This window comes from Vanacampus margaritifer, chromosome 4 (genome assembly GCF_051991255.1).
Source record: "Vanacampus margaritifer isolate UIUO_Vmar chromosome 4, RoL_Vmar_1.0, whole genome shotgun sequence".
NCBI classification, from domain to species: Eukaryota; Metazoa; Chordata; class Actinopteri; order Syngnathiformes; family Syngnathidae; genus Vanacampus; species Vanacampus margaritifer.
Window position 1 is genome coordinate 7,932,030 of NC_135435.1, and position 20,593 is coordinate 7,952,622.

General features: G+C 39.1%; 2 protein-coding genes across 5 annotated transcripts in view; both read right to left on the bottom strand.

Moving 5' to 3' along the window:
* Positions 1 to 137: 137 nt before the first annotated feature.
* golm2 (golgi membrane protein 2) lies at positions 138 to 14,051 on the bottom strand. 3 transcript variants are annotated; one of them, XM_077563114.1, is made up of 10 exons: positions 12,974 to 14,051; positions 9,100 to 9,154; positions 7,989 to 8,091; positions 7,563 to 7,653; positions 6,483 to 6,594; positions 5,030 to 5,113; positions 4,498 to 4,776; positions 4,247 to 4,378; positions 1,712 to 1,879; positions 138 to 730 (listed from the first exon to the last, which is right to left on the bottom strand). In XM_077563114.1, exons 1-10 carry the CDS (start codon positions 13,298 to 13,300, stop codon positions 654 to 656), a joined length of 1,428 nt encoding a protein of 475 aa, XP_077419240.1. In that variant the 5' UTR covers positions 13,301 to 14,051; the 3' UTR covers positions 138 to 653. The 3 variants fall into 3 exon arrangements, with proteins under 3 accessions (XP_077419240.1, XP_077419242.1, XP_077419241.1); XM_077563116.1 differs by lacking the exon at positions 1,712 to 1,879 and having other exon boundaries at positions 4,231 to 4,378; positions 12,974 to 14,050; XM_077563115.1 differs by lacking the exon at positions 1,712 to 1,879 and having other exon boundaries at positions 12,974 to 14,049.
* A 2,002-nt stretch (positions 14,052 to 16,053) lies between these two features.
* The window catches only part of fam189a1 (family with sequence similarity 189 member A1), a 97,375-nt gene continuing 92,835 nt past the window's right edge, over positions 16,054 to 20,593 (bottom strand). The window contains exons 10-12 of one of the 2 annotated variants that reach the window (XM_077563785.1): positions 19,272 to 19,343; positions 17,577 to 17,890; positions 16,054 to 16,877 (exon numbers count right to left, since the gene is read on the bottom strand). In XM_077563785.1, coding sequence (XP_077419911.1) covers positions 16,680 to 16,877; positions 17,577 to 17,890; positions 19,272 to 19,343 — 584 coding nt within the window. In that variant the 3' untranslated portion in view covers positions 16,054 to 16,679. The remainder of the gene's footprint in view (positions 16,878 to 17,576; positions 17,891 to 19,271; positions 19,344 to 20,593) is intronic. The other variant, XM_077563786.1, reaches the window with a different exon arrangement.

Sequence of the window (20,593 nt, forward strand, 5' to 3'; positions counted from 1 at the left end):
ACCAGGTAAGATCAACTAGATGTGGAATAAACCTTAATCGGGGAGATGCATATGTCAGCATAAGCCTCAGTAATATGGTAACTTCTAGTCTTAACAAGCACGAATAGTATCATTTAGAAAAAGAGGATGAATGCCACTTAGGTGTTGACAAAAATGATTTAATAGACTGTAAGCAAAGTCCTTGGCATTTCAAATGCTTCCCCATCTCTGTAAACCTAAAACAAACGTCATCAATGCAAGAGTCCATTATTGTGGTCAAAGTCCAAATGCCCGATTAACCTTTTTCAGAAACATCTCAGCACAGCATCCAAAAAGGAAAAACAAAACATTCCAAAGGTGATATGTCAGCTATGCTATTTTAGACTACTCAGCTATGAATCGAGGCACTCTGTCCTACAGCAAAATAGTCAATTTATAGACCACTTACTGCATATTGTCCTGTCCTAACTCCCTTATCAATTCACACATCAACTGATTATACTGTTTGTTTTGGCATGGATTGTTAGGTAACATTATTGAAATTTCTCAGTGGTAATTTGTAGAGGTGGTCCATAACACTAATAAGGATGCAAGCTGTGAATTCTGAATCATACCGATGTCCAAATAAGGAAGTCAGGATGTTTGGATGAAATTTTACTGTACAAAATTCACATTCAGAGAATGTCGATGGCTTGATGTCGCTTTCCATAATCCACAGCCCGCTCTCCCTGCAAGTCTCGGTCGTCATCATCTGGAACAAAAGTCAAAAAGAAATTAGAAGTGTTCGAAGATACAAAAAAAGTTCATGTCAAATCAGTCAGCATGACAACAATTAACTCATTTGCTCCCAAAAACGTATAGCCGTTAAATACGTGTCCCAACGATGCATTTATACGTTTTTTTATGCCAGAGCATACAGAAGGCTTTGATGCAGCCTCTGAACTGAAGAGAACGGTTGAAGCAATAGTAGTTATTACAAAAACGGCCAGCAGGTGGCAGCAGAGTATAACAGATCAACCAGGGCCATGTTGATGAAAAATGATGAAACGTAGCTATGTTCTAATGCTAATTGCTGCTAAACATAAACAGATAGTAATGACTTGGTCTTTCAAAATCAGTCAAAATCCAGTAAAACAGTTGGGGGAGCGAATGGGGGTTGCTTCAGTGAAAATGGCTGGGAGTGAAAGAGTTAATCAGAACCAGAGGCAATGGCTCAAATTTTGTTGCGTCCAAACAAAACAGATAACTACCAAGGCTAAATATGACACCAAAAAATGAGAATGGGTGTGAATTTCAGCGTTTCAAAGAAAACACATACACGTTATCAAACACAAGTGAGCTATTTTTGTCTAGATGTGGGTCAGCTCAGACAGGTATGATAGCTAAGAATGAAGCACAGGCAGGAGATGGCGAGTGAATCACAATCAACAAACCCCGAGTTCCTTGGTCTGGTTTCCTCAAAGAGAAAATGTTTAGATCATTCTTTTTACTCATTCATAACTGCATGCGTTGCAGTTCTCCTTTGGGCCCAGAAACCCAATACTATGCACGTCTGTTTGATGATGGATTCAAGGACCAAACTCATGGCAATGTGAGCTACTCTAATCACAAACCGTTGGGGAGGAAATGCAAGAGGGAGGGTTGGCAGCAGAAGAGGAGTGGAGTGAGGGGGCAAGTAAGGAATGGTGAATACACATCTGGACAAGCAGTCCAGTCCCCCTGCCTGGCTCACCTTGAACGTCTTCCTCCCCACCATCACCATCCTCTTCCTCATTGTAGGCCAGCTCGGCCTGCTTGTCGGCTTCATACTCACCCACATTGCCATCGTCCCCATTGTAGTCCGCTAGCTTAGAGCCATGTTGCGGATCTACTGGGGACTCGATCTCGTCAAAGAACCGGCCTGCAGGAGGCAGAGAAGGGGGCCTCATCAGGAGGGGAGAGAAATGAAGGGACAGGGGGAGTGGTTGGAATACTGCATAGTAAATGCTTAAGAGTTCAGGGATGAAGCGGAAAGAGGAGGAAAATGGATGCATAGTGGCTGATGGATGAAGCGTTATTGAGCTTTATGGTGACTTTTTTGGGGGGGGCTTGAGACCTGCTTTTGTTCAATGCAGCCCAACGTTTGCACTATACTGAAGCAAATACTACGTTTGTTTACTTGACTTTTGTGTTTCGTTTATACTGCGGAGACCGTATGGTGAAATGAACGCGCAGTTAACTTTGACAAGCTTTAATTAAAGTATATATATTAAGGATGCACGATTATATTGGTGGTCAGTAATTCTCGGCAATAATTGACCAATTTGACGTCATACAGATAAACCAGATAATAAAAAAATCCCCCAATAATAATTGACATGCCACGTTGGTCCATCTGTTGTGGTTGTGGCTCAAGTTGTGCCCAACTCCCAAACCCCTCCCCTCTCCTACAGTAGTGTCGCATATTTGTGACATAATGCGCGCAACCTCGACTGGGCTCTATTACAGGTGCTAAATATTAAGAATATGTGATCATGTATGAAATGTTATTTTAGATATTGGGGTATAACCCTGACAGTACGGTGGTTGACTGGTTAGCACGTCCGCCTCCCAGTGTAGAGGGTGTGAGATCGAGTCCGGGCTTTGGCCTTCCTGGGTGGAGTGTGCATGTTCTCCCCGTACTTGCGTGGGTTTTCTCCGGGTACTCCGGTTTCCTCCCACGTTCCAAAGACATGCATAGCAGGTTAATTAAAAACTTTGTCCCTAGGTGTGATTGTGAGTGTGAATGGTTGTTTGCCTCTGTGTGCCCTGGATTGGCTGGCAACCAGTTTGGGGTGTACCCCGCCTACTGCCCAAAGGCAGCTGGCATAGGCTCCAGCACCTCTGCGACCCTTGTGAGGAATAAGCGGTCATGAAAATGGATGGATGGATGGATATAAACATGTCATGGGACAGTATTTTTCCCCAGCTAAAACAGCAGTACATTCAAGCCATAAACTACCCTTACTAGCTGTCTGAACATACCATGTGCGAGTAAGGGCAGAACAGGCAATATTTGTAGCTACTTGTGTCGATTTGCTGCCTACCAAAACTGAATTTTCTGGTGGATCTTGGGGAAACTGTAGCAAATATAAAAAGATGGATGCAGAAGAATGGTGGGGGGAAATGACGATTGGAGGTGAATACAGGGTTTTAAGCAGGATAGTGACATGTAAGGCAGGCAGAAGGAAAATACTATTAGAAAATGGGAGAGGAGGAAACTGGTTGCAGAGCAGAAGCCAGGCAGTCGGAAAGGATCTTCTGGGAAGTGCCATGTGTCCCCTGAAAGGGTGAAAAGTCTGGGCAGCAGGACTAATGATCTTCACTTGGACTTTGAATCCATGAATCCATCATGATGATGGATAATGAAAATGTGTCCTCTCTTTTTTTTTAAATGTATATTCCACTCCATAATATGCAACCAAATTGTTAATAGCCCAAATGGTCTAAGCTTGAGTAGATGGCTTCAAGTCAACCAGAAACATTTCTTGACAACAATGTTATATGTGACCTCACTAGTCTAAACATGACATTCTGATTAATATTACATTTGTGGAATATGAGTTATGAAGCAAAAGCCAGCCATTTTTGTCCATCTCAAGGTTCGGCCATTTTGCCACTTGCTGTCGACAGAAGATGACATCAATGTTCCGCAGGCAACAGCTCACCTGTTTTCTGAAGCTGAGCTGTGTTTGGTTGTCACCGACCAATTGCCCGTTGTTAGCTGAGACCTGAGCAACATTGATGTCATCTGCAGTTGGCAAAATGGCCGCCCAGAGACGGACGAAAATGGCTGTATTTTGCTTCATAACTTATATTCCACAAATGTAATATTAATCAGAATACCATGTTTAGACTAGTGAAGTCGCATATAACATACTATTGTCAAGATTATTATTTTTGGGTTGACTTCCCCTTTAATGTCATAATTAAACAAATGATTTATTAATGTATCCAGCAGAAAAACAGACAATCTGAATATTTGATCAGGACTGAGGGGCCTGAAAGTATCCAGAAAAATCTGTCAACATCGTCTTGTACGCACAAGTCATGTACTGTACTAGTATTAGGTAGAGTACAATAGTATACTATTTACACACCTGATAGACCTTAGGGCGGCAACAGAGCGCAAGTCTAACAATAATAGCTGTGCCACCATTCAATAATCATGTTGCACTTCCAAGGTTATCATACAGCATCCATTTCTAAACCAATTAATTAATAAAAACACACCTTTGGCCATACTCACTTTGATGATGTTGGGGTGCTCCTGCTGGGACTTGGTCTTTGCGGTGTGGTTGGATGGGTTTGGGTACCTGGGCAGGGTTGGCAGGCAATGGAATCCCCTTCAAGTGTTCACCTGCGCCTTTGACATCTGGGGCTGACAAGAAAAAGAAATCATGTTTCTCATGATTGCGAACACATGTACATGATGGATTTCTCTCCCCCCCTCAATGATTGAAATCATTGTCAATAGAATGGTTGGAGTGCAGATTCTACCTCGAAGTTGTCTTTGCTGTTCACCCAGTTCATCTGCTTTGATGTCTGACTTGTTGTCTTCTTCAAATACTATTGGTTTGTCTGCTAAATTGATGACACCTGGGGCGGCAATCACAGCTGCCTGGCCTTCCCCCCTGTCCTGCTGGAGCCGGGGTTGGTCCAGAGATAAGCCCTGTACCCCTGGGCCATCAGCTGCCCCAACACCTGGTCCAGCACCAGCGCCCACAAGCACATCAGGGGCTTCGTTCCGCTTCAGTGTGATGGCTGGCTTCTTCAATTCTGTTGAAAAATGGAGAGGAAAAGTGAGAAATGACATCTATGAATTGAATATGGTAGATTTGAGATAAAATAGATAAAATGTGACATGCATTATTACCACACTGTGAGAGCTGCTTTGTATTACCACTTATCCATTCAAGACGCCTTAAACTCTATGCTGTATTTTTATTTTTGATTACCGGTCACATTAAAAAAAAAATATATATATATATATATATATCCCCACATATCAACCAACTAGTGAATTACTTACCAAATTGCACTTCATCAAGTTTTCCCACTTCACTGTCTTCAATACCAGGCATGCCAGCATCACTGCCTGGTTTACCCATTATATCTGTCAGAGAATAAGGAATGAATTCAGATTATGAAAATCCAGAAAAATAAATTGGACATTTGGGACAATATAATCAAGCCAGAAACAGGTCATAATTCCACGTTAAAGCTCAAACAAACCCCTTCTAACAAATAGGTGTGGTGTTTTGCTTTGAAAACTTTATGGTGAAATGCATTCTATAGCACACTAAAGTCATAGAGAGTATCAGGCAAAACATTTGGACACATGTTCCCATGACAAAGAACAGTGTACATAGTGTTGTATACAGTATTTTCAAAGTCTTGACTGATGCTGAACATACGCATTACTGTAGGCTACAGTTGATTTTGCAGTTCATGAGCTTCAGCAGTGCTGCTCAATTATTTTTTGTTACAGCAATGAAGCAGAAAATATTTTGGAAAAATATTTTATTTTTTATAATTGGGGTCAGCCTCATGCCACTCGCTTCGGCTAGCCTGATCGCCGCTAGCCTTAATAGATTCTTACCAGCAGCATTGGAACCACAGAATGGAACAAGGGCAGCGAGGACGAGCGACGCTTCGTCATCAAACACCAAATTATTAAATCCAACAATACGCGAACAGCAACTGTGTACTCATGAGAACTTTATTCATCAGTTTTAGGACAACACGCATGGTGAGTTAATATTTTTAATCATTTGTTTCTATATGATTCTATGCTTGTCTGTCAAAATATGTCGTCACATGAAAAACTGTCTGTGGCGCTAACAAGTTTGGGAACAGCTGCCTTCTGTGCATTGCTCAATTGACAGTGCTAAATAAATATTTTAATAATTGTGTAATTTATTCTTTTGTGCATTTGAAATGCCTTAATTTTAATGAAGTTAGTAAACAGTCATAAGCATTATAAAGATGCTAAATATAAAATGATCACTTAAACTCAACATACTATATAATGGCTATACAGTAAAGGGCCAGTACTGCTTCTGACAGGACCATACAACTTGTGACTTGTTGGACCCTGGTGGTTACCAAAAGAAACTGATAGGACCAATAATCAATGTCCTTTGAAGAGACAAGAGGCAGCAGCTGGATTTTAGATTGAAAACAAGTAAGACGTGACTACAAGCTTATTAATAAACAATGAACACCGACCACCACACCTGAAAAAAATGTTTTTTTCAGTATTTTTTTTCCATTAAGAGAGGCGCTAACAACAGTTCCACAATATTATCATAGCGCAGACAGAGCACATTTTTGCCTGACAGCTTGTTGACTGGGGTGCGAGCATGCTTACTATGCATCAGAGTTCAGCATAATTTTTTGCATTAAAAACATCTGCAATTTTCCAAACTGTTCGTATTGGATCTTTGCTAAATGTCAAGTACATGGAAATGTATCCTCAGTACCTTTTAAGTCTGAATTGTCACGCCGGTGAGTTGCCACTGTACGGCGCTCTTCAGCCAAAGCGTCCTCGGCATGTCTTCCAGCCACTCCACCCTTTTGGCTGTCAATTGCATTCTAAAATGTTTCCAGAAGGCAGACAAATGTGCACATCATTAATTGAACACACAAGTTCAATAAAGAATAAAAATACAACAAAAGTCACATTGCATTTTGAAATATACAGTAAATGTACTTGTCAGTAGACAAGATTGATTGGGATAAGGTGTTATAAATTTAAATATGTTGTATTAAACCACATAATATGCACGTCCCAATGAACGGTTCCTTGAATCAATACATATTAACCAAGTATGATTTTTTTTTTAATTACGTGCCAAAAATCTTCCCAAGCGGGGCTATTGCCACGGCCAAACTTGATATTATGATGATGATGATAATGATGATAATCTTTATTAGTATAGCGACTTTAAAAACAAGTGTTTACAAGGTGCTGTGACAATAAAAATTCCAGACCATAAAATACAAAAAAAACAACAACCATAGAAACAAAATAGACATGCATACATACTAACATGTATAGGTGAAAAAGAGGGAAAACCCAAGGCAAGGGTAACGAGGCAATACAGGAATCCCACAATCCAACTGAGAGCAGGAAGGGGTTCAGTCGAAAACAATTTAAATACATTTTGAACCTTCAATTCATATTTTCAAAATACTGCTGTTGAAACATTGGCTCGATTAATGGAACCTTTGTCATGGCCTGAAGGGGTCAGTGTCATTTTTACTGACACAAAACAACTTTGAGGAGGATGGTGGGAACATTGCCACACACAAAACAAAACTACAAATGTGCAGTCTGCTTTACGGCCACGTCTCCCTTATCCCCATTTGTTCCAAAGACGGAAGTCGAAAAAATATCAAATGCCTTTTCACCACGTTTTTAGCCAACGTAATCCTTGGAATCGTATTATTTTGTACTTTAAAAAAAATGCATTTAGGTTAATTTTGTCTCATGTTTCAAACGCTTTAGTTCACTATGAATTAAGAACAGACCACAAAATGGTATAAGAGCAAATACTAACCTGTCTTAGTTTCATAGCTTCCGCTTCTAGAGTCTTCTTTGATTCTTCATACTCAATTTTCAACTGTGCAATCTGACGTCCACACTGCAAACTGGGGAATACACATTTGTCAAAGATTGTACATGACTGTCTAGAAATAATGAATACAACCTAAAACAGATTAGGGTGGGTTATATATGAGAAAGCTGCATTGTAAATTGAAATTTGCAATTAACGGAGTCGGGAGTATGATAGTGGTGCCATTGGAGCAATCTGAACACTGCAGCAAGCCATCACTGCAACATCATTGCTTTTCGGTCTCAAAATGTACACAATAAATGGTTTGGAGGATTCATATATATTAATTTTAGATCATGTTAAGCTCAAACAGTGAAGAAAACTGCAATGAAGTTTATAAGAAACACATAGCAGAAGTCATGACCATACCTTTCATATTCCAGCTTTCTCTCCAAGGTGGTTCTATTCTTTTTAACCTCTCTTAGCTGATCTTCCTGTTTCATAAATTCCTGCTTCAAATCACTCAGTTGCTCTATCCAAACACAGACAAATACAATACATTGTATTTATTAATTCATGGCATCTAGGTCAGTGGTGCTCAAGTTCGGTCCTCGAGAGCCCCTATCCAGCCTGTTTTCTATGTTTCCCTCCTGCAGCACAGCTGAATCTAATGATCAGCTAATCAGCAAGCTTTGCAGAAGCCTGATAATGATCCTGATCATGAATCAAGTGTGTTAGTGGAGAGAAACATGGAAAACAGGCTGGATAGGTAATAGGGATGGTCCGATCTGATCCAGGACAAAACTGATAAGACTGATGATGATGGTATTGGATTCTTTTTTCTTAGAACCAGTCTGACCCGTTCCATAAAATGTCCTCATATGTGTTTAACATGCAGTTCAACATCAGACAAGATAGACAATAAATTGCATTGCACTCTGTTCACCCTTGCTGTTGTTTCTGTTTTGGTGCAGCAAATCTAGTATACAGTCTAGATTTGTATTGCCCATCCAACTTAAATGAGTTTTAACAGTTGAGATGCTGTTATTGTATGGTAATTTAGAAAATTATTGATTGTAGCTTTGCAATGTCATTGAAGTATAATGTTTATTTTCTGTTTATAAACTGGGATTATTTTGAGTCATATTGTTAATGCACAAATTTGCCCTTTTATTTTATTTCAAACATGTTTGGGTCTTCTGTGTTTAAAGTGAATGAGATACGTTTTTTAAATAAAGCCACACAAGTTAAACATGAATTCAGCGTGTTTTCTTTCTTTCTTTAGAGGACCACAATAGTTGTTGATTTTTAGATGTCAGTATCAAGCACATTACATAGACATATTAACTTTTAGAGTAGAAAAGAATCCAATCTGTACAGACTCAGTATCGGTCGATGCTTAAGGATGCAGCATTGGTATTGGTGTTGGGGGAAAAAAAGTGGTACTGAGCCATCCCTAATAGTACCTGGTATCCGACATAAGCAGGTTATTTAAGTCCTCTGTTCAGTTAAGTTTGATTGTGCCATTTTCTAGTCTTACCTTTGAGCCTTTGGATTTCTGTCATTTGGGCTGAGAGATCACCCTGCATCTTAACCTAGACAACACAGAACAAAACGTTGACAAAGGGTCATTGTATATAACACTGGTTTGTGGCTATGCACAACGTAAATTAAATAAAAACTCTTGATTATATAAAAAAGGAAAATAATCGGTTGCTTGTTGTAAAACAGAATGGATTAAGTACAAGCACTGTTTATCCGAATACATTACTATTCCATTAAATTTTCAGTAGGATACTGAAATTTAAATATTCAATAGCTTGCAGCCCTTACATTCAACCTCCCTGTTATATTGTTGTATTTTTATCATTGCTTCGGGTCCCTGAGATTAAACTGCAAAAATATGGCTGCTCAAATTTAAGTTGCTTTGCTCCTTAAACAAAGTGATTAGGAAAACTGCTCCTTCAGAAAAAAGATAAATTATTTCGAGCCTTCAACTATGATAAAAAAGACAATTGAGACCAACAATGTTTGATTACTTTTGAGTTTGGGCATGTACTGTGAGGACTATCTCAGATTGAGGTCCGTGAAGTGAGTGACACACAGGAGTGCAGGAAGATGAATTTACATTCAAAATGTATGCATATCCATGTGAAACAACCAAGAAGACACAATACAAATAAGTGCTCTCCCACTAATACGTTAACTGAATGCCTTTACGTTCAGAGGCTACCGGGAGTTATGAGACAGCAAAAGGATTACTTTTAATGCTATAACCACTTTTTTTTCATCACATAATCTAACATCCGAATATTGACAATTCCGAACCTCTGGGCATTTCTGCTATTTCCACAATGCAACGTCTCATTTCCACGGCTACTGTATTGCTTTTGTGTGTGACTCTCATAACAAACCAAGCATATTGTTATAGTCAAACAGTGTATCACATTTTCAAATCAAAACAATACTCACAAATCAAATTACAATGATCCAAAGTCCAATGGTTTACAATGAGCAGTGCTGTTACAGCGAGGAAAAATGTTGCATTTGAGGAAAGTAGGAAATCTGATTTATCCCAATCGGATTGCGTCAATTTCTACCTCAAAGCGTTGGATGTTCACGTGACGACATGATTTGGAATGACTGCGTTAACCAGAACTTTTTTTTAATCTGAATCAGCCATTTTTTGTTGTTTACATTTGCTTTGAACGCTTTGAGGGCAGAACTGGGACACTCCAAGTGGGATAAATCAGACTTCAAACCCTCCTCAAATGCAACTTAAGACCGCCATTTAGATTTGTTCTGTAATTTCGCAATTGTCAATTTCCAGACCGGCAATCAAACTCGCTGTACATTACTCTTTCGTCATTTACCTCAGTAGACTATTGAATCGCTAGTACAACACGCTTTACTCAAGTATAGCTTCAGAATACGCAACAGCAAACAAGGCGCCGCTCGCTTCCAATAGTGAGCAATAATGTGCCAGCTGATTAAACACGCCACAACATTTACTCATGGTAAATACTAAAGAACACACAACTGTACATTATGGAACACATAAAGGGGAACTATTGATGTCATAAAGCGGAACGCTGTCTATACATCACCACTCATTATGACAACACAAAACTGTACTCCTGTTGACAAACCTAGCGGCGAGCATGAGGCAGGCCAGCCCCTCATAACAAACTGATTTTAATAGGGCTCTAAAAGGAGGGTAAAATTATAAGATCTTGTTGCAGACATTTTAGGACACATGGCTAATGTTATTAACTCTTTTACTGCCAAAAACGTTAAATGACGTTTAGTAAAAACCTACGGAGGGCCACCAAGGACGTTAAAAGACGTTCTCCAATTTTTTTTTTTTGGGGGGGGGGGGGAACGGGTGGAGGCCAGCTGTGGTGAAAGTTTCAAGCAGATCTAGTTAGCCTAATGACTATTTTTGGCCCCTAGATGGCAGCGATGACTCTCTTTTGACAAGATTGGGTAGGCGTCAGTAGAAGACGTGAGGCGGAGCTAGAGGGGACAATGGCTGGGGATGGGAAGCGAAAATGGCGACTGGTTGCAAGCAGCTCACGCTTGAGCATTTTTTTCAAAGACAAAAAGCATCGACCAGTGCTAAAGAGCACATTGATGACGACGATGATCATCATCGATGATGATGATGGTGACTCCGAGGTTGGAAACGTTGACGCGGCAGTAGAAGGCGTGAGGCGGAGCTAGATGGCTGAGGAAGCGAACAATGCCGACCGGTTGCAAGCATTCATCAACCAATGCTAAAGAGCACAGTGATGACGACGATGATCATGGCGGCTCCGAGGTTGACGCCGAAGTTGGAAGCGTTGACGCCGAAGTTGGAAGCGTTGACGCGGCGGCTATGACCACGTCATAAAGCCTCACCGGCTAGCGATGCTAACACCGGAAAACGCGGAGCACAACCGAGCACGCTCAGGCAGACGTTCAATCGGACGACGAAGAGTGCCCCGAGTCCAATGCATATTCATCGGAGGAGTGGGTACAGTCTGCTACTTGCTATTCCCCGGAAAAAAAGGCCGTCAAGAAAGTGTAACGTCTGCACGCGAAAGGGGCAATCGCAGTGAAACGAATCTGTTGTGCAAATCCTGCTCCGTCTCCTTGCACGCAGGGCAGTGTTACAAAAAGAAAAACTGTATTTGAAACATCCACATAATTGTAAATAGTACCACAGTTGCACACATTTGTAAATAGTTTGCGAAATTGTTTTGTCAAATTGTTACACTGTTGAATGGAAAGAAACGTATTTTGCTATGAAAAAACACTTTTTTATTGTTGGTGGTAGTGTTTTACAGAAGTAAAGCGCTATTTAGGTGTTTGTGGCATCATTCATGGACAAAAAGAAGTGTACAATTCACTAGAGTGCATGAAATAATATCGTTTCACAAAAAGCTTGTTTTCTCCGTTTTTTGTTTCAAAACAGAGCATTTCGGTGAAACTAACCATTTTCTATTGTTGATTACTGAAAAACGGAATAAGGTAGAATATTTTTTTTTTTTTTCTGATGAAAGATGAGAGTTCTATTTGTTCTAGAGTTCTAGTTGGTAGTATGTGTGTTTCCATAGTTCAAACACAACATTTTCTGTGGACCTTGAAAGATCAGTCAAAATGCTTAAATCGGCTGGCACTGGCGCATCCCTTTTATGAAAACGCTTGGCAGTCAAAGAGTTAATTGGTGTAAATTTTGCATTACTTTTAATCCATAAAGTACACCTTGCCACAATAAAGCCAAATTTGTTACAGTAGCTGTGAAATAAATATGACCAAATATTATGAGGGAAAAAAAATACTCATGGGACTTTGTAAGGTATGTGGACCTGAAATAACTAAGCTCATGGCTCAGTGAAAGGTGGCCCACCCTTTAACAAACTTGTAGTTACTACACCAACAAGGAAGTTAATGCCTTTGTTTGTCCATCCACCTGTTGGTAGTGTAGGTGTGTGAGTGGAAAATTGTTTCATGAGCTTGTTTGACTTAAGTAAATTTGTGTGGTACTGTCAAAAACAATGGTACAGGATGAGTAATGTACTCCATAAGGCTATCGTTTGACATTAAGGTGCCAACTTTATTTTCCAGAGTAAAAGTATACTCACAAATATTCAAGCATACAAAAGTAGTGTGATGAGCTTATTCTACATCACGCATGCTCCATTAAAGCCCAGACAATCGGTACAAAGTTGCCATTAGATGCATTTTGTGGTTTTACACTTGGGTAGGACAAAACTGACAAGCAACAACTGTAAACCTACAGTTGGGCCTTCTGTACATTTTGGAAATTTTGGACAAGGCCAATACCAATGATAAATCATCACGGCTAAATAATAACTTTGGTTTCGTAGTGGTGAATCAATAGTTGCACACGGCTGCCAGAGACTCCATACCTTTTCGTCGGTGCACTTTTTGACGAGCGCGTCTCGAGCCTGCAGCTTGCCCTCCATGACGCTGTAGTCTCCATCCTTCTTGTCCAGCTGCTTCCTGTGCGTGTCCGCCTGCGCCATGAGCTCAGAGTTGCGCTTCTCCAGTCGGCTCCTCGCCGCGTCTGTGCGCTTCACCCGCGACTGCACCTCCACCAACTCATCCAGTAAGCGACCGTGCTTGCTGGATACGGTCCAGTAGTTGAACGCCAGTATGGCGATGATCGCCATGAGGAAGATGAGGATGAAGGACGGGAGGCGGCCTCCTCGTCGGTTTGCACCAAAGCCGATCATATCCGAACATTAATTTAAACTGTCACTTCAGCTTTTAACCTTGTGTATCACAGCGAGTATTCCCCCTGTGTGACATGCATCTGTGTACGTGACATGCCGTGTCGTGTGTATGCGGCAACCGCTCAGAAACACAAACAACACACACGTCATTTACGGTTACGACTTGTCACATCTCTCGCGCTTCACTCGCCGTTTTCTTTCCGCATATTGGGCATTTTCCCTCAAGTCCGCCCAATGTCAGCCCAAGAAGGACGTGGCCTAGCCCAGCTGGCAGAGTGCAACGCTGCACAGCAGACGAGACGTGGAAGTGGATCACCGCACGGCTCCGTGGCAGAGGCGCGAGAACACAAAATGATACTGCTAACTCGAGCTCTATGCGCACGGTTAGTTCTTTTCAGCCAGATTCACGTAAACTCCCCGTCGCTCGAACAGTTTTATTTCAGGGGTTTGATGTCACAATTTAACAGGAGTGTCGATTACCTTCGATTGCGAATAACGTTAGCGTCCAAAGCAAGACTGCAGTCCGACTCCAGACAGCCCTTCATTAGCTACAAACAATGAGTTGAAATGCGAACACGATCGGAGCCTTTTCACGGCAACGTTTAGCGCTAAATATTTTTTTTACACGAGCCAATACCAACAGTTCAAACCTAGCAAACCTTCAGAAAACGAACATTGAGTCACAGCGCTGTCTTCCGACGTCTGATTCTGTTGTGAGTCGAGTTGGAGTGAATACAACGCTCTGTTCCAGCCTAAGCGGATATTACTTTCAGAATAAAAGCGATGATTTGTGCTTTGTGTGGTGTGTTACGTGGCACGGGCAACGGGGTGTGTGTTGTTTGCGTTGAGCTGTTGGGAGTTTTCTTCACGCCGCGTACCGTCTGTCACGAATGTAAACAAACCAAGATATAAAGCAAGCAAGGATATAAAGCAAGTTAGTTCACATGATTCCTCCATGGTGGCCATTAAAACAACGCGTATTTGTTATTTGAGAAACAAATACAGTACACTACAAAGATAAAAGTTGCCAAGTCTGATTAGGATATTTTATCAATAAAATGAGTTAAAACAAAAAAGTGCAAAAATAAGAAATCAAAAATTTTTAGTCGCATGGCCATTTCTGGGTTAATGTCATTAAAGTATTCAAAACCACTTTTTTTCCCAGACCAACGGCAGTATTAATACTCAACTCATTAGTAGTCACCGATACCGATACCAAGCACCAATTCCAGTAGCACTTTTGATACATCCATCCATTATCTGAAGTTCAGAACCGCATCATGGGCAGCCTATCTGGGATATATCTTCCAAAAAACAATAACTGAAAATTTTAAACAAAGACCAAATCCATTATTTCCATCCATCAAATTAATCGATAGTATTCACATGATGTCATGTTACCCACATTGTGTGCCATTCACGGGTGCAGGGAATGTCGAATGTGAACGAACAAAGGAGCGTCCGGAGAAGAAGCACATGGATACACAAGGATAATTCAAAAAGATTTCCCACCGACAAAGTCTACCAAAGTCTTTTTTGTTCATTTTGTTTAAGGTTTAAGGCAGGGGTATGCAAGTTCGGTCCTAGAGAGCCGCAGTTGTGCATGTTTTTGATGTCTCCCTCCTCGAACATAGCTGAGAGGCTCCTGTAGAATGTAATTATGAGCTGATGATTTGAAACACCTGGGTTGGAGGCAGGACACCGAAAACATGCAGAACTGCGGCTCTCTAGGACCGAACTTGTCTACCACTGGTTTAAGGGGTGAACACTCCAGTTTCTTGGGGTTGATGGGCTGATTGGCAAACGCGCCCCATTTGCGTGTACGTTGTGGTTTAGACACTCTCAGATTACTTCATTTATACCAGTTAGCGCCGCGCAGAAGCCACGCAGAGTTCGGCTCTCAGTGTTGAATCATCCATCCATCCATTTTCTTAACCGCTTGTCCTCACAAGGGTCAGTGGTTATGATATGTTCTGAAAGAACCCCGGCCGGTCCTTTTATCTGTAATGCTTGTGATATTATACAAACAGTAACGACCAGAAGACTGCATATTCTTAGTTGAACGATTAACTGGATGCCAGAACGGTTGCATAAACAGCTGTGGGGCCTTTTTCTCTTAATAATGCGGAAGAAGGTCTAATCTGTCCACAATGGTTCCTACTTTTATACTGTGTTGCCTGCCCACCCACACGGGGGGCGGCTCAGGCTAGCCCATGTGAAAATGTGTGACTTGGTGGTCTTAATTGGTTTAACTAACTAGTATGCCAGAATGCAGATAGATAGGAAGACACCAAGCCAGGACAGGTCACAGCGACACAACGGCCTCGCTCATGTCACCTATCTGAGCATTAAAAGGCCTAATCTAACAAGTACCGGCAGCCAATCAAAGCACAGAAAATGAAAATCCCACAAAACTGCTTAAATGTTCATTATTTTATATACATATTGACTTACTACTGCATTTGAATCAATGTTTTCCATACTGTACTGCATTTATATTAACGTAAAAGCTGTAAAAGTCTGATTATGCAGGTATTTCCATGGCAGACAAGTCAATGTTTTCCTCAAAGAAAATCCATGTTATAGCAGGGCCGTGGTAGATAATATAGCAGGGGGAGCACTGTAACGGAAAAGTCACCAAAAACCTCATTAACTTACTAACAGTATGTATATACTTGAAATATTTTGTCCAAAACATTGTATACCTGACAACATCTACAACTTCAATTGGAATAACAACACAAATAAAAAAATACAAATCCATCTTTTATTGGAACACTGATAAGAAATATAACACAATGAGGTAAGTTCAAATGTTTGTAATGTTCTTGGACCAGTGGCACCACAAAATATTCACCACCCTATCAGTTATAGTTCTTCAAAATCTTTAAACATTGGCTAGTAAAGCCCATTTTTTTTCCATTTCACAGTTGAATATTTTATATTTATAATTTTTCTTCCTGTTTCACACAAGGACGAGAAAAATACCAATACTGTAACACAATATCGTCTGTCTGTGAATGACAGATCCCAGCTTAGCGTCAACGTGTTTCATTTTGATGAAACTCAGTGTAAAAAAAATCTCCTCAGGGAGAAACATTCTGTTTCTGTTGAGGAGAAAAAACAAAGCCACTACAGACAGGCAGGCTCACTCTGAGTTTGCTACTATTTCTGCTGATGACTGTGTACACTCTCTTGGGGCTCCGGGAGATGTCGTTTGAGCCTCTTCCCCTTTGCTTACGCCACAGTCATGCTGTGCAAACGTGACCTCACAATGCCGGACCGCTTATGAATTACCGCACAGCGCAGTGTAGCTGTGAAACATGAGCACTTGGGAATGCCCTCATAGCTTAGATGCAGGTCCTTGTGAAGATGGTGGTCAGAGAATAGTTTCTCTGCACTCAAGGCTTTGTTCAAAGGAAGGCGAGTCCAGAGGATTGGTACAGGTGCCGGTAGTTTGAGGGAGATTTTTGGGACGGCGCATGGAAGGGGAGGAACTCAAAGCACCACAGCTTTGGAGGTGAAGATCCTCTTGGCCACGTTTCCTGGGACTGCCACTGATGCGCTGGGTCATCACCTGTGCACCAACATAGAAACATGAGCTTACTTGGTGTTGCCGCTCACCGCTCAACAGAGATTCATTAATTAAAATGGCTAAATTGCGTTAGGACTGGAATTCCCCCAGTACAGGCTTTCCAAGTAAAGGGCAGTCGTTAATCGCGCATTAAATATATATACGTATATATATATACGTATATATATATACGTATATATATATATATACACGTATATATATATATATACATATATATATATACGTATATATATATACGTATATATATATATATACATATATATATATATACACGTATATATATATACGTATATATATATACGTATATATATATATATACATATATATACACGTATATATATATATACACATATATATATATATATACACATATATATATATATATACACGTATATATATATATACATATATACATATATGTATATATATATACATATATATATATATATATACATATATATATATATATATATATATATATATATATATATATACATATATATATATATATATATACATATATATACACATATATATATATATATATATATATATATATATATATATAGAGAGAGAGAGAGAGAGAGAGAGAGAGAGAGAGGGAGAGGGAGAGGGAGATAGATAGATAGATAGATAGATAGATAGATAGATAGATAGATAGAGACTATAAGATCATTTTACCTGATCTATGACATTGGCACTAAATATGGCCTCCTCCATGTGTTTCTCATCTGACTTGATAACACACTTGATATTGTTTACTACTTGCTGGACTTCAGGAGGTAAATTGCAGCTTGAATGCTCCAGGAACTTGGCCACCAATATTTTAGTGTCTTTATACATTTTGAGGTCAGCCAGGGACTGTGGTCGCTCATGAGGGGAGTGTGCTTGCAGAGCTCTTGTTTTAAGGTGGAGGTCTATTTTTCTGCTCTCCTTTTGCTGCTTCTTGGCACATATGTGGCTTGGTTTGCCTTCCGCTGAAATGCCCGATTGCTCTGAAGATGAGACAAAGGAGAACAAAGGATGTGCTTTGAGAAAGAAAAAAATAAGTTTATTTGTAACAATCTTCAAGTTTGGTGCAGCTCCATTTCTAATCTTACACTTGGTGAGGATGAAGGATTATCACACAACAAACCTTAAACAAAGTTTACTTCCATATAGTCTGACACAAACATACCGTACATAGGATTATAGTTAATGCTCATTTTAATATGAAAAATGCATAGCAATCATTCATTCAAGTTGTCTGTCCATCTGCCAAATTAATATCACATGGTTTCTATGGGTATCAGCAAGTCTAATTTAATGCTTTTTAGTGCTGTTTTTAACGCAACTTAAAACAAATTTGATGCCCACGTTGTACTATATATATTTTGTACACACACATATACATACATATATATACAGTACATACATAAATATATGCAAATACTGTTTAGGGCAGACATTTGATTTCAATTTGTTATTGTGATTAATCGCATGATTTCCATAGTTAACTCACGATTAATCGCAAGTATCTGTTCTTAATTAATGTACAATAAAGGATTTTTATACTCTTGTTAATTAACATAAAAGTGGACAAATATGGTTAGAGAATGTAAATGTGGTTGTATCTTTTCAACCATTGATATAGTAATTTTATTTGTAAGCAGTTCATAAAGTTAGAAGTTAAAAAGAGATACTAAACAGTTAGAAGGAGTGTAAATCATTGTAATACATTTGTGTTGAGGTAATTTTCTGCCATTAGGTGGGATTAATATTTCATGTTTGACAATAGTGACAGGAACAATATGTTTTTCTTTTAAAATTCAGACAAATAGGTATTTAAACATAAAGCAACTTGTGGACTCCAGGCCATTTTGTTTATTGTAAATTACAACTAGTCCCCACAAATAAATAGCCTATATATTGTACATACTGTACATATATATATATACATATATATATATATATATATATATATATATATATATATATATATATATATATATATATAAATTACATTTGCTATTGCTAAATTGCGTCATAGTGACTGCTTTGTACAACGTCGTATGTGAAATAAAATATGAACAACAATGTTTTTACATCAAATATTAAAAATTTTAATGCCTTTGGACATCTTATTTAAATGCCATTTAGGGCCTTAAATTGAACAAAATCTATTGAATGACTTTTAATACTTTTTAATGGCCTACAAAAAGCCTGTAATTATAAAGCTGCAATTTAAGGAAGAATAATCCTTTGACTTTGATTTGTTTATAAACATAAATGTGGAAATTGAATCACTGCTCTGTATTAACTATAAAATACATATTAGTAAGAAAGAAGGAGAGAAAGGAAAAAAGAAAGCCAACATCTTTTGAGGCATTGCTTTACCTTGCTCTGGCGATGTATGAGCTGAATCTCTAGCTGAAGCATTAATTGCAGATGTGGAGACACAAGATTCTCCTGTAGAAGAAGACCAAGAGCATCAACCTGATACTAATGTGTCCATTGTAATTTGTTGACAGTGACAGTTGGATGAGTTTGTTGAGATGCAGTTTTCTATGGAAGACCAAAACTGCCAAAATTAAAAATAAATAAATGACTAAATAAATGAATAAAAGTGAAAATAAAAATGTATATAAAAAATATAATTCAAAAATTGAATACAAAAAATAAATATGGAATATATATATAATTTATATATATATATATATATAATGGAAATAAAAACAACAAAATATATACATATCCATGAAGAAATAAATAAAAGTAAAAAAAAAAAACAAGATTAAAAAACTCAAAACCAAAAAAATACAAAAATAAATATATAAATATAATTAAATATCAAAAAATGAATAAAAACGCTCTGCTCTCACATTTATTTATTTCATGCTGCAGACACTCTGTCAGATTGAAATGTTATTCAAATTAGGGGGCGGTCCTAAGCGTGTCTTGGGTCACCACAGTGGACAAGATACTCATCCATTGCTGGAGCTCTACATGCAAGCCGGCGAGACTTCCTTGCTCGCCGACCCGCTCACTCTAGGCTAGGGGTGTCAAACATACGGCACGCGGGCCAAATCAGGCCCGCAAAGGGGTTTAATCCGGCCTGCGAGATGATTTTGTAAACTTAAAAAAAGAAGAGTAATGTCTGATCAATGAATCAGCCGGCCACAATCAACGCATATAAATTTGTAATTTCACAAGCAGATGAACAATGCAACTTGTGCACATAATTCCTATGGATGTCATTATTTGACACACAACTTTAAGTTACAGTTTGTTTTAAAAAAAAAAAAACAATAAAATAAAATAAAACATAGACCAACATAAAAATGCCGCGTTCTATTTGCATTTGTGTTATTTTTTAGGATAGTATATTTACAGTTGCGCTCCACAATTTAGGGCTGGCCAGCAAATAGTGAAAATCTGCGTATAATTGATTTTAAGTTATATAGGCCTACCATGATTTTACCGATCCGGCCCAATTGGTAATATATTTTCTTCTATGTGGCCCCTGAGCTAATATGAGTTTGACACCCCTGCTCTAGGCAGTTTGCAACAGCGGAGCCCAACCCAAGACACGCGTAGGACCGCCCCCTCATTTGCGTAACATTTCGACCTGACAGAGCGTCTGCAGCATGAAATAAATAAATGTGAGAGCAGAGCGTTATTTATTGATTGATATTTAATTCAATTTATATACAGTATTT

Bases quoted from the DNA above. Each gene is read 5' to 3' on its own strand.
- golm2 (XM_077563114.1), bottom strand. From the start codon at position 13,300: ATGATCGGCTTTGGTGCAAACCGACGAGGAGGCCGCCTCCCGTCCTTC. The intron at 7,654-7,988 runs GTATGGTCATGA...TGTATTCCCCAG, and splicing joins AGAAAGCTGGAATATGAAAG to TTTGCAGTGTGGACGTCAGA. The intron at 4,777-5,029 runs GTAAGTAATTCA...ATTTTTCAACAG, and splicing joins ACTTGATGAAGTGCAATTTG to AATTGAAGAAGCCAGCCATC.